Raw genomic sequence first — 14,712 nt, forward strand, 5'->3', positions numbered from 1 at the left:
TGTATTCCTGTAGTCTTAAATTCTGTGGCTTCCAAATGTCACAAATGTTCATTTGATTGATCACATTTTATGATGATTTAATTTAATTATCAGCTCATTTAATGATCCTTTTGCTTTTTGCTCTTTGTGAGGTTGACAGTATTAAAGGGTTAGTTCACCCAATAATCAAAATTATGTCATTAATAACTCACCCTCATGTGGTTCCAAGCCCGTGACACCTCCGTTTATCTTCAGAACACAGTTTAAGATATTTTAGATTTAGTCCGAGAGCTCTCAGTCCCTCCATTGAAACTGTGTGTACAGTATACTGTCCATGTCCAGAAAGGTAAGAAAAACATCATCAAAGTAGACCATATGACATCAGAGGCTCAATTAGAAACTTTTGAAGCATCGAAAATACATTTTGGTCCAAAAATAGCAAAAACTATGACTTTATTCAGCATTGTCTTCTCTTCCTTGTCTGTTGTGAGAGATTTCAAAACAAAGCAGTTTAGTGATATCCGGTTCGTGAACGAATCACTCGATGTAACCGGATCTTTTTGAACCAGTTCACCAAATCGAACTGAATCGTTTAAAACGGTTCATGTCTCCAATACGCATTAATCCACAAATGACTTAAGCTGTTAACTTTTTTAATGTGGCTGACACTCCCTCTGAGTTAAATCAAACCAATATCCCGGAGTAATTCATTTACTCAAACAGTACACTGACTGAACTGCTGTGAAGAGAGAACTGGACATGAACACCGAGCTGAGCAAGATAATGAACGAAACATTGACTCGTTCACGAGTCAAGAACCGGTTGCATCGGTTTTCGGATCACCAGTAGTTCTTTCGGACAGTTCAATTCAATAAACCGGTTGAAGAAAACGGTTCACCGGTTCTTTTGCGCTCGGCGTAATGACATCATATGCGATGATTGCCCTTGATTCAAGCCTTCGGTTTACCCGCGCTCATAACATTAGCACAGAATCAGTTCAGAATCAATCACCAAAAGAATCAGTTCGGTTCAGACGCTCTGTGTGTCAGTCTGCTTCACGCTGAATCACGCATGCGCAGTATCATCAGCTCCTCGGTTCTCGAATCGAACACGTCTGACAGAAACGGTTCTTGACTTGAGAACAAGTCAGTCTTTTGTTTGTTATCTGGCTTGGCTCGGTGTTCATCTTCAGTTCTCTCTTCACAGCAGTTCAGTCAGTGTACTGTTTGAGTAAATGAATTACTCCGGGATATTGGTTTGTTTGAACTCAGAGGGAGTGTCAGCCACATTAAAAAAGTTATCAGCTTAAGTCATTTGTGGATTAATGCATATTGTTTTAAATCGTTTTAAACGATTCAGTTCGATTTGGTGAACTGATTCAAGAAGATCCGGTTACATCGAGTGATTCGTTCACAAACTGGATATTACAAACTGCTGTATTTCTAAATCTCACAACAGACACGGAAGAGAAGACAATGCTGAATAAAGTCATAGTTTTTGCTATTTTTGGACCAAAATGTATTCTCGATGCTTCAAAAAATTCTAACTGACCCTCTGATGTCACATGGACTACTTTGAAGATGTTTTTATTACCTTTCTGGACATGGACAGTATACCGTACACACAGCTTCAATGGAGGGACTGAGAGCTCTCGGACTAAATCTAAAATATCTTAAACTGTGTACCGAAGATAAACGGAGGCAGGGGCGGCTTTGCCGACAGGCGACACAGGCAGCCGCCTGGGGCGCCATCTGCTGGACGGGGCGCAAAATTGCAGAATAAAAAAAAAAAGTGAATTAAATGTATGTATCGTATTATGAAAGCTGCGAACACGCTGTACACTTTTACTGTGCACTGTCCACACACTGCTTGTATTTGTCCATTTCTTTTACTAGATTTACAATCCTAAAAAACGACTGAGTCACTCTGACAGGCAGCTGTCAAACTCAGCTGCTCAGCAACCGGGAGTGGCGCGAAAACATCTGACAGCTGGTTTTAGCGCTTTAAATGATGGGGTAAATGAAAAGACGTAATAAAATGAATGGAAAAAATAAATGAAAAAAAAATACTTCTGGAATCAATCCAGCTGAAAAAGTGGAGAGACACTAATGCACTCTGTTGAATTGATGGTGGATTCAGTTGTTGTCTCTCTCTTTTCCACAGTAATTTCCAATCATCTGCCATGTTTGAGGGGTCTGAGTCCGCGGACACACAGGAAGTCAAATCTGAGAGCACCCTTGGGTCCTCTGTCTCTGCCTGCAGGAAGGTGTGTGTGTTAAAATCATGAGTGCAAATGCTTCCAGCTACATGAAAGTTATTTTATTGCAGAGGTCTGCAAGCCCGACAGGGCCCGACACGCTGAATCCATTCAGGCCGGGCTCGGGCCAATTTTTTTTTTTTCAGATCGGGCTCGGGCTCATTTAGCTTCTCTCGTTTTATTGTGCCCAAATATGCACAGAGAACACATAGGCTACTGTATGAAATACTGTTATAATGATTATAGGCTATTATAAATATTATACATTGCCTATGCAATACGCAACGCATATACGCACGCACAAGTGACAGTTGACCATGCAGAGCATCAGGAGAACTTAGAGCGTGGGGAGTTATCAGAAGTTTCCAATGCTTCCGGAAAAGCTGCATTTTGAAAGAGTTTTAATTTGATTACCAAATGAGCCAATTGGTCATGTGCAGTGCTCACCATCTCCTCATTGGAAATGACATTAAGAAATGCATCTATACGGATTATGATTATAATAAAAGTTTTTTGTTTTTGATATGTTTTATTTCGTTAAGTACTAAATTAAAGCTTTCTATAGATAGATTTATCATCTGTGAGGCATTTATTCGCTGAGTTTTTGTTCATTTTTGTGAAGCACTCCTATTCAAGTCTAGACTGAAGAAAGCGCATCATGTTTGTTTTCTTTATTTTATAAAAGCACAATGTTTTGTTGATATTGTGAGTGAACAAAAATAAAATCATACCCTTTACAGTTACAAATGATGAATTACTCTTACCTTATGAGGAGAAATTACGGCGTATCCACTGAAAACATGCAAGTGATTGCTGGCGCCTCCATGTTCTGCAAAGCGTGCATAGCTTCCACTTTCCACACAAACTATTGGATATAGCGCACATTTATCTAGGTTTAATGCTTAAACATTCTTATATGCTTGAACTGTTTTATATCTATGGATTTTATTTTAGGCAAGTCGTTGATGATTTGAGTAGGCTAAATTGATCAAACATATATGATCAACTTACTGGCTGCCGCTGGCCGCTTGGTCATTACTTTAAAAAACAAAAACTTATATTTAATGAACAAAAAAATGCTCCAAACGTTTTTCGAAATAAACTAATAAAAACAAAACGAAATATAATCACTCTGCCATTACATACATAACTGAAAAAGGCGGGCTCAGGTCAGGCTGGTAATTGTGATAAGCTGTCGGACACTAAATCTGAGGCCCATGCAGGGCTCTATTTAGTTGGTGTGCAGTAGGTTTCTGGCGGCAAGGCACCATGTTCACCATGTGAGCTCTTGTGGTTGAGCACTAGCGAGAATCTCATGCTCCAATCACAGTGTGATTAACATGAAGCCTTACTGATTGGCTGACTCTCCCACCTGTCCAGGGAACAGAGACTGTGGCTTTTTGCCATCAGCACTTTTTACTCTGTAGGCAGCTGCACTACAAGTCAGGTTACATTAGTGTGAGCGAGAGAAAGGACAGAGAGAGAGACTGAGAGAAACCAGGAGTGTGACAGAACAAGCAGCATGATTAGTCCAGTATCTCCCTTGTCTTCTAGCTCTTTTAACTTTTGTCTCAATCAGCCAAGCGCTTTATTAGTGGATTGGTGTTAAAGGAAAACGACCCCTGTGGGAGCAGATGCTGGATCAGGGGAAGAGGAAGTCACAAAAGTTTTTTTTTGTTTGTTTTTCAGATCCCCATAGTCGCTATGTAGAATTTTTTTTCTGCTTTTGGACATAAATAAATAAATAAATAGACAAATTAAAACATACATAAAAAAATGTATTTATTTAATAATTATTATTTAATAATAGCAATGATTAAATAATATTTTCATAAATGTACATTTTTTTATCATTAAAATAATAGAAAAGATAACATTATGTATGTTTTTATTATTGTTGTTGTTATTACATATATTTTATATTAGTAGTAGTAACAGTAACAACATGACGTTTTTTAATAATAATAATAATTATTATTATTATTAAAGTAAGTATATAAATTAAAAATAAACAGGAAGCTAGATAGATTTAAAAACTATGCATTATTTTTTAATAATTTATTATTATTTACTATTATTATTATGTTGTATAATGTTAATATATAATGTAATGTAATGATTTGATAATAATAAATAATTGCATAATTTTGTATTTTTCTTCATATTGTTATATTATTTTTATGTTTTACTAGTACTATTACTAATAATAGTTGTTGTTGTTGTTGTTGTTGTTGTTATTAAATAATTGCTACTTTTTAATGATGTTGTTTCTGTTTTGCAAAAAATTTTCTTTAGCTTTGTTTCGGGCTATGCCTGACCTGAAGTTGCTTGGCAATGTGATTAACTACATTCCTAAATGTAACTACCAAATAAAATAAATACACATTCATCTCTCTTGCGCTTATCCCTCGTGTGCTAATGATTACCCATCTGCCGAAGGTTACCCATTCCTGTAATGGCATATTAGCTCTGTCAGTAGTTTAACCACAGTGAACCGTGACGCAACTGTCCCAGCATCCCTGTCATATGGTGGACTCTGCCAGGAAAACAGTCGCTACAGATGGCACACACAGCAAGGGCAGAGAAAATACACACATGTGCGCACACATAGAAAAACACTCACTCAAACACCCACAAACTAATTAAACGAAGTAAACGTGTGCACACACACACACACACACTTAAATACACACTGAGATAATCAATGCTTACAGTCACACTGATAATGGATCAAACTGAAGGTTATGTGCTAACAGAAGAGGGTTTGCGTTTGGTTTAGAGGGGTGTCTTACATACCAGTAGTAGTGCTAATTCAATTAGAGGTTTATATTTTTAGCAAACATTTTCAGTTTCCATCTGTTTGTGCTTGAATGAAATTGAAATTGAATGAAAGCATTAGTTGAGCACATGACCTACACATATACATTCACGTTATGAAATATTACATGTTCAGTAGGGTTCACTGACAGGCCACACACTCAACTTTTCATTAATAATATAGAATAGTCCATTACTGACATGGTTACTTGGCTGTGAAGTTGGTATGTTACACTCTAGTGACAGCATGATTGCCAGAAGTATATATTAAATATTCGTATGTAAATGATTATAACAAATTGCTAATCACCACAGTCATGGCTTGCTTGCCCTGATAAGTTAGTATGCTGAGAGTTAGAGACAGAAAAGAAATTAAATTTGTGATCATATGCTGCAGCAATTATGCACTGTATTCTATACTAGTACTTAAATGTAGCTTTTGGACAGAATGGATTCATAGTAATCCTAGTATTATCATTTATCTTGGGCGAACGGATCAGTAATAAGTGCTAAATACAGGTATACATGACTTTCAAGAAGTCAAAGCACATTCAGAGGTGATTGTGCGTGATACACGTGGCCACTTCACATTTGGAGTGTAAATGCTAATGTGTCCCGAAGAGTCCCAGAGTCCCAAAGGCGAAGAGCTGCTTACTCAAACTAACACATTAACATTGTGCCTGAGAATTTAAATGGAGGACTGGGAGTGCCGTTTCAAATCAAATCAGGGAAATGAATAATTCATTCATTTAAAATGGAAACATCTTAATAAGTTTGTGTTTAAAAATATCCAGATAATGTAATTGAAACACTAAAATGTGCAGATAAATGGAAGATCATTTTGTCAGGAAGCCTGAAGAGTTGAAGAGATTAAGAATTTTTTTTTAATATATATATTGTCTGTATTTCATTTGATTCATAATTATGATAAATAGTTTTATTATTAGTATTATTATTATTATTATTATTATTTAAAAACAATATTTCTGTAAAATAAGGGATTATTTGGTGCAGACATTTTTAATTTTGCTTGTATTTGATTTAGTAATAAATTTGTGATTAATGACCTGTATGTCATGTGCATGTGATCTGCTTTATAGAATTAAAGGCAGGGTAGGTAAAAAATGTATAAAAAACTTTTTTCCAAATTTGTTTAAACTTTATTTATATATCAATACATAATTAAAATGTAAGTACACTGAAAAAGAAAGTATAAAAATCGAGTGTCTGTAGACCTCTCCCGACTGTTTTAAAGACAGCTCATTATTTCCATTCACTTCACCTCCTCCCTTCTGGGCTGGATTATTTATTGTCTCTACTACGGCTCGCTAAGTAATTTTATGTGAGCTATATTATGCAGCTACGTGTGCTAATGACACATGCTTCATGAAAAAATAAACAAAAAAATATGTATGATCAAAATACAAAAAGAAAGATTTACCTGTCCAGCAGAAATAAAGCCATCAAGGAGTCACTTTTCAGCCCCTTGAGTTCCCTCAGTTCTCGCCATTGCTGGAAAGCCATGCAGATATTAACTCGCGTTTTATTTCTTTGTTTATCCAAAGACTTTTTGTTCATTGCCTTTTCTTGTACTGTTACTGTCTTCCTTTTTTTGCCTGGTTTGCCTTCACTAACTGCATAGGCCGGTACTGTGAATTTTGCTTGCTGTTTTTCTGCCATTTTTTTTGGTATTCCTAGGATCCGTGCCTCTTGAATTCTTCAAATCAAACGTGCATGCGCAAGTGGGCAGGTCATGTGTGGCAAAAGGGTGGTTGCCATGGTTGCGAGAGAGTGACAGTCGCCTAAGCCAATCCTATGTTTCGTCCCGAATGGAAATAATGAGCTGTTTTTAATACAGATTAAACGGTCTAGAGTCACTCGATTTTTATACTCTTTTTATCAGAGTACTTACATTTTAATTATGCATTGATATATATAGAAAGTTTAAACAAATTTGGAAGAAAGTTGTTTATAAATTTTTTACCTACCCTGCCTTTAACATTATTTAGTAAAATCAAAAACCCGTTTAAGAAATAATATTGATATATGGATTGTTAAAATATATTAAAAAAATAAATAAAATTAAAAAATCTCAATATTGTATCAAATTAATACTAATTAAAAAAATGATTCATTGATTCCAGACATTTAAGACTATTTTATATTTAAATGGCACTACTCCGTAGTTTTTAACTTGCTAGCTAAATACGACTTTTCAATTCAATCCAGTCCAAAAAATGTGGAAAAGCCTTTACATACATATGCCCAAGACTTGTCAGAAATCTAAATGGTTCTGTGGATCTTTCTTGATGAAATCTGATCACACATGGCAACTTTTTACAATTTATGATGCCTACAGCATCTTAAAAATGATACAGTATATGAGAGGTTCACCCGATACAGATGTAACTAGCATCAAAATGTAATGTTTTTTTTTTACTGTTGTGCCTTAGTCTGAAAGAAGTGTGTGTTTGTGTCAGGTTCTGTGCAGTAACAGTGTTCTGGATTCGTCGGAGTACTGGCTGAAGAACGATAAGGCGCTCTGCAGAATTGGGTTCCTGGAGGACCAGCATGACAGCGGCTGCCCTACAGTGAGTCTCTCTCACATATCACACGCTCTTATCTACACGCGTATGTCCATACATGTGATTAACATTGTGTGTGTTACTGTGTGGAAGTCTGGTGGCGTTTATATTGTGTTCAGCTTCCCGCTGATAAATGTGCTCTTGATTGGGGTGATAATGTGGTATGATGTTGGCTGTGGCTGAATAATGTATGCAGCAATTCTCAGAAATGAGAGAATACATTTAGCTGCACTAACTGTAGGATGGGATAATTAGAGTCTAATGACAGATTTTATACCTCACTTTACTTTAATGACAAGTTTCTTCTCTCATGTAAATGATGGATCTGCACCCATCTCACTATGCATAACATTATGCCATGATTACGCTAGCATTTCTGCTCCTTGGGGATGAAACGCTACTTGTCTTATAATCTGCACAGTGCTAATTGTATGGAAATTCAACGGCAGGAATGTTCAGTTTTGCAAGTCTTTGCTTCATTTTTGTGTGGTCTGGAGCATTTTGCTAGAATTCAACCAGTTAAAATAATAAATTTAGTTTGGGAAATGCAGCTCAATTGAGGCATGTTTGAGCTGAGTTTTCACTGAAACAGTGAATCATTTTACGAAGCAGTTGTTTGAATTCAACTAATGAACTTAAAAATTCTTGTCAAGGCAGCTAAAGATTGTTTAGCATTTAGCAATACAAGGAGCTACAGACTTTGTTCTTTCGTCTTTATGATTTATTCCCAAAGCCCACAACATGACATTTTTAAAACTTGAGGCAAACGTATTATCCTGATAGATAAACATATTAAACACCAAAGTTTAAACATTTACCTATACGCAAAAATCTCAAACATGGTGGAATCAACAAATGTTAGTAAAAAAATGGATTCTGACAGCTAACTAACAGCTAACTGTGGAAGCCCATTTCTGCCACTGAATTAAAAAATATTTATTTTAAAAGGTATTCGCAACTTGTTACAATTCAGACTTTTTCTTAAAAACTTTTTTAATTACTTAAGGTGGGGTTGATGACCACTAGTTCTGTAGCCAGGAAAACACAACCTGTAATTTGTGATGGCAGAAAATCGCTTGAAATGTTCTGTATCAGTGTGCTTCAGTGGTCAGATTGTGACTCCTCTGCCCGCAGGCTCAGGTGCAGTCAGAACAGGTTTCATCAGGACTGTGCTGATGTCACACATGATGTTCCTTTAACACAAAAGCTCCACATGGGAATCAAACCCACACACACCAGCTGGCACTCAGATACTAATGCCAGCGCTGAGTGCAAACGCTACACTCAAGTAGAGAGAGAGAATGTGAGAAAGACACACTCTTAAGAAATATAGGAGACACATTACCACAACTTAAAGACATGCATGGTGGTGAGTTATTATTATTATTAATAATTTTATTTTTTTATGGTTTGCAAACATTATTTTGATGAGTTCTGTTGACATAATGTTGATCATCACATGAGTTTATTAAATGTTAAAATTAAGTGTTGTTTTATGTATTTTTAGTAAAGAAAAAAACTGTTAACAGTTCTGTATAAAGTAACTGAAAGCCAAGCTTAAGTAAAAGTCTAGATATCTTACTAGAAAATGACTTTGATAGAAGTTAAAGTCACTGTATAGAATATAACTTGAGTAAAAGTTTTAAAGTATGTGATGCTTATTGTACTTAAGTATAAAAATATTTTTTATATATATTAAACTTAAGTATGGAAAGTAAAAGTAAATGCAAAATAGAAAAGGAGCAAAAAAAATATTTAAAATAAAAATGGTTCTACACAGTTTGAGCAGCAAGATTGTGTTCAGTTTTAAATCTTTCTTCCATTTTTTATCTTTGGGTAAGACTTTTTCATTCCAACATAAGAAAGCATTTCAAACAAATATGGAATCTGCATTTGAAGCAGCATGTATTTACATGTATTTACACCGATGTTTGATGGAGCTCAGAGTTACAAATAATGTTTTGTTTTAAACATGAAACGTTGAATTTTGATATTTGAAATGGTTTAAAGTGCCCCTATATTTTGGTTTTGGGAGTCCCCAACAACAGGCTAAAATGCATGCAAGGTCAAAAAAACACTTCATTGTCTTATAATATGCATTTATTGTTTTTACCTTATTTGCTCAACGACTCCCAAACGGTTCGCTCAATGATTCAAAAGCAGCACCTGGCGGCACAGAATGAATTAGCATTGTCATTTAGACCAATGGGAAAAGACCAACAAGTGGGCGGGCAATATGCTAATGTTTCATGTTGAAGTCAACATGAAAATGGCTTGGGATTAGTTTTAAAAACGACTCATTTCAATTTCAATGTCATTGAGAGACAATAACTTTATCCACGGTGCACTTTTAGATTTAATTCACACTACATGAAAGGTAATTTTCAAAAATCCGTAATTATGCTATATGATGCTAGTACTGTATGTATGTATCACTTATAACAACAATTTTTCTTCTTAGTATTTACTCAAATGTCTCTGAACGTTGTCTATTTTTAAAAAGATATTTTGCCCAAAAATTTAAATTCTTTCTTTAATTATTCACCCTCATGTCGTTCTACATCCATGAGTCTCAAACGTGCTTGCGTGAGAAACGAGAGCAAACCCTCATTCATCTCACAATTCAGCTTTCATTTGCCATATTAGTTGCTCTATAAATGTGCAGTGATCGATATTTATATCTGAATACAGATACACAGCTGCTTTCACTGCCATTATCAGTAATCAGCTGTATATCCTCCACAGCCCATCAGACGTCCTGTAATCGCTCCATTTTGTTGGTGAAAATGCAGAGGCATGGCCTTATGGCTTTCATGAGAATGATGCTGGATGAAGTTATACATGCATATAAACTATATTTTCTCTAGCCTGACAAATGTCATTTAAAAAATAACTTCCACATTAAACATTTTAACTTGTTTATACATAGCATAGGTTCTTTTTTAACCATATAAAATTAGAAAAATATACAGTATCTTTCAATCAGATGAAGGGGAATTTAACAACATGTCAGTAAATACTGAATTAGCTTTATTGTACTGCCTTATGTTTCTGTGTGATTTAAATAGTCAAAAGCTGATCTTAAATGCAAGAAAACCAAAATGCAGAAATCATAGTATTTTTCTCTGGTCCTGACATCAAATAATAAGCATATACATTACCATTCAATAATTTTTTTAAAAGAAATGAATACTTATTAAATTCAGCAAGGAGGTATTCAATTAAAGACATTTGCCCGGTTTCCCAGACAAGACTTAAGCCTAGTCACAGGCTAAAGTGTAAGTCAGAGCTGTTTTAACTGAAAGAAACTTGCACTAACTTATCTTGAAATATATCAGTGCCTTTGTTTTGTCTCAAGATGCACACAAGTAATGTTTTTTCTAAGGTATGTTAATTAAAATGACTTAAATGTCCTAATTGAACTATGGCCTGATCCTGGTTTAGTCTAAGCCCTGTCTGTGAAACCGGTACTTGTAACGTTACAAAAGATTTCTGTTTTGAAAATAAATCTTTTGAACTTCCTATTCATCAAAGAATCCTGAAAAAATGTATCACAGTTTCCACAAATAATATGAAGTGTTTTCAACATTGATAATAATAAGAAATGTTTCTTGAGCAGAAGATCAGCATATTGCAATGATTTCTGAAGGATCATATGACACTGGACTATGAGACTGAAGTAATGAAGCTGAAATTTTCCTCACAGAAATAAATAACATTACAAAATATGTGCATTTAAAATACACCTATTTTAAATTGTAAAAAATATTTCACAATATTACTGTTTTTACCACTGATAGGGATTTTCCGCAGGCTAACAGGTAACAGGTTTTGTTTAAACCATTCATGACCTTTCCTTGATAATTGAACAGTATAAAGTGTGAACATGACCTCACACATTGTCACTTCATTAAATGTAAGCTCATACATGTAAATGCACTCAATTGCTTTTTGTTTCATTCATGACATTTTCTAGCTCTTCTCCCTTGTCTTCATCCTCTGATCCTCTGTTTTCTTTTAGATGATAAACCACTAGACATTAGATTTTGTGTAATCTAATGTTTTTCTCTCGTCTTCACACTATGTACAGCAATTAACTTGTGCTTTGATCTCTGCTGGACATGGAGGAATCATCCATCCACAAAAACTGTGTGTGAGAAATTAATTTGGCATTCATTCTAATTTAGATTATTAGCTGTCATTTAGCAGATAGTTTCAAGTAAAGGAAAAGGACAGAATGCTAATTGCACAGCCAGTCCCTCTGGAGCAGCCTGGTGTTCGGTGTGTTTCTCAAGAGAAGGACTGAGTTAAATGAGTTAAGAAGCCTCCAATATTGTGGGATTAAATATACATCCATTTCATTGGTAAATCAGAAAATAATCCACTAGCATAAAACCATCTCAGAAATTATCCTCTCGGATTAAATTTAGTTTGATTGTGATGCATGTTGTAATTGATGATGTGGGTTTGGTTGAGACGCAGGGGTCTGCGGCAGGCTGGGGTTAGTCAGGAGGCTTTGTCAGGTTACCGTCGAAACAGAATGACATAATTGATAGCTTTGGTCTGTAATTAAACAACTGTTTTTTTTTTGTTTTTGTGAGTGTGCAGTTGTGGACAATAGCTAAGATGATAAAGAATGTGTGTGTGTTCCTCTGTTTGTTTGTAGAAGTTCTCTAGGGTTATCTCCCCTTTCTTATCGTCTCTTTTCCCTTTGTCTCATATGCTCTCATTCCATCTCCTCTCATCTTCTGTCTTCTTGACTCATCTTGTCACTTGTCCTCTCTTCTCATCTTGTTTGTCTCCTCACCTCTCTTATTGTTTCGTCTGCTCTAACCTTTTCTGTCCTTTCATTTTCATTTCTTGCCTCTTCTCATCTTGTCTCTTCTTCTCAACTTGTCTTTTCTCGTCTCCTCACCTTGTCTTGTCTTTTTTGTCTTTTCATTTGTTCTCATCACTTTTTCTCATCTCTTCTTGTGTCTTCTCACCTCTTCTCAACTCCACATCTCTCCTTGTCTCTTTTCTTATTATCTATTGTCTCTTCGGTCTCTACTTGTCTCTTTTTATCATCTCCTTGACTTGCCTTCTCTTCTCAGGTGTCTTCTTGTCTCTTGACGCTATTCATCTCACAATGTCTTATCTTCACCCTTCTTATCTCATCTCATCTCTTGTTGTCTCCTTGACCTGTCTTGTGTCCTCTTCTTGTGCTTTTTTGTCTCTCTTCTTGTCTCCTCACCTTGTCTCATGTCCTCTCTTCATGTCTCTCTTTTTGTCTCTTTGCCTTGTCTCATGTTCTCTTCTTGTGTCTTATTGTCTCTCTTCCCTTCCCTTCTTGACTCACCTTGTCTCAACTTTACTCATGTATTCTTGTCTCTCTTCTCCCCTTGCCTTATCTTTTCTCCGCACTTCTTGTCTTTCTTCTCTATTAATCTATTTTCATCTGTTGTTTTTTCTTAGCTCATATTTTTCTGCCCCTTCTTTGTGTCTCCTCGCCTTTTTTTCTCATGTCTTCTTGCCTCATCTTTTCTCACTTCACATCATCATGTCTTTTGTCTTTTTGCTTCTGTTTGACTCTTTTAGTCTCTTCCCACATCTTCTTGTCTGTTCTCATCTCTTCCCGTCTCGTTTGATCTCTTCTTGTCTCTCATCCCATCTTGTTCCATCTATTCTCATCCCTTCTCTTCTTGTCTCTCATGTCATCTGGTCTCTATTGCAGCAGAAGGCTTGTACAGCGCCAAGGGAGTTATGTGACGCCCTGAGAGACAGACAGAGGGTTTGTGTGGAGGGCACTGTGTGTAGAGTGACATGACAGAGACCATGTGTATCTGTATAACCTCTTTTTTTTAAAGTCAGTGATATGACAGGACTTATTTGAAACTCTTATCTTACCCTTAAAGCTGTGCTGAAACGACACCTATCATTATACAAGTCAGTAACAGATGATCTAGGAGATTGTGAAACAGACAGGAACAGCTGAGCTTTAGGTCTCCTCCTGTGTTAGAGGTTTGGTCACAGTTCATTTCTCATATATATATATATATATATATATATATATATATATATATATATATATATATATATATATATATATATATATATATTATATTTATATATAAAAAATTTCTTTAAGGCCTGATTCTAATGTCAGTAAAATGTATTTTTGCTTCAAAACCAGACATAATTTAGGTTTATATGTCACACTCCATCTTCTCTCTGTCCATTTATAATTTACCAGGTTGTTAATATCTGCTCGTAGTAGGTGCTGTAACTACACCATCTAGACCCATAAAGCATCTTTCTCCATTGATGACCTTTCAAAAAGAGCTGTTTTTTTGTTTGGTTGCTAGGTCCAATATATTTGCCACTATACCATACGTCACCAGCCCCTTTGCAAAGCCTGTATTACATTGTGACGGATTCATTAAAGATTCTGCACTGAAATGTATTTACATGTCATTGTGTTCATTTATTTGATGTCAGAGTGTTTGCAGTTTTTTTCGGAACTGCAAAGGAAGTGTTCTGAAAGATACATTGATTTATGATACTTAGCCCTTTAAGGCGCAGATGGGTTTGAAAATTGACATTTTTGATGTTTTGATTATATAAGGAACTCCCGCACACTATCTAAACTTGCAAATAAATTTTAATCACACAACGTTTCGGTCACACGACCTTCATCAGGAGTATACAAATGTTCAAATGCATCTCTTTTAAGATAAACACATGACCAATTAACAGAGCTCCATCTGCAAATAATTAAGCTCATTGGGAATACATAATTAGCACCACGTAATAAACAGTTACAAATTATTATAGTTACAACAATCAGTCAAGATCCCCCTATAGGTATGATGTTTTGATTAGAAATATCCTCAGTTGTCCTCAGATCAAAATTCTTTAGAATTCTTTTATTTTTCTCAAATATGTATTTTCATATATAACACATTGTATACTACAAATATTCCTGCAAAAAAAAATGCACAGTGATATCTGTTCCAGAATGTCAAGAAAGTGTCCAAGTATTTTAAGACAGGGCTTTAACTGGTTAATGGTTGCTGACAGATCTCGCCTTCAGGA

The 14,712-nt window shown here is 35.5% G+C and overlaps 1 protein-coding gene across 3 annotated transcripts in view; it reads left to right on the forward strand.

Moving 5' to 3' along the window:
* LOC132155844 (A-kinase anchor protein SPHKAP-like) overlaps positions 1–14,712 on the forward strand; it is a 94,496-nt gene that overhangs the window by 50,753 nt on the left and 29,031 nt on the right. For all 3 annotated transcript variants that reach the window (XM_059564575.1, XM_059564576.1, XM_059564577.1), the window contains exons 2-3: positions 2,143–2,245; positions 7,534–7,644. In XM_059564575.1, the coding sequence (XP_059420558.1) occupies positions 2,143–2,245; positions 7,534–7,644 (214 nt within the window). The remainder of the gene's footprint in view (positions 1–2,142; positions 2,246–7,533; positions 7,645–14,712) is intronic.

The sequence above is a fragment of the Carassius carassius genome, chromosome 13, assembly GCF_963082965.1.
Source record: "Carassius carassius chromosome 13, fCarCar2.1, whole genome shotgun sequence".
Classification (NCBI taxonomy): domain Eukaryota; kingdom Metazoa; phylum Chordata; class Actinopteri; order Cypriniformes; family Cyprinidae; genus Carassius; species Carassius carassius.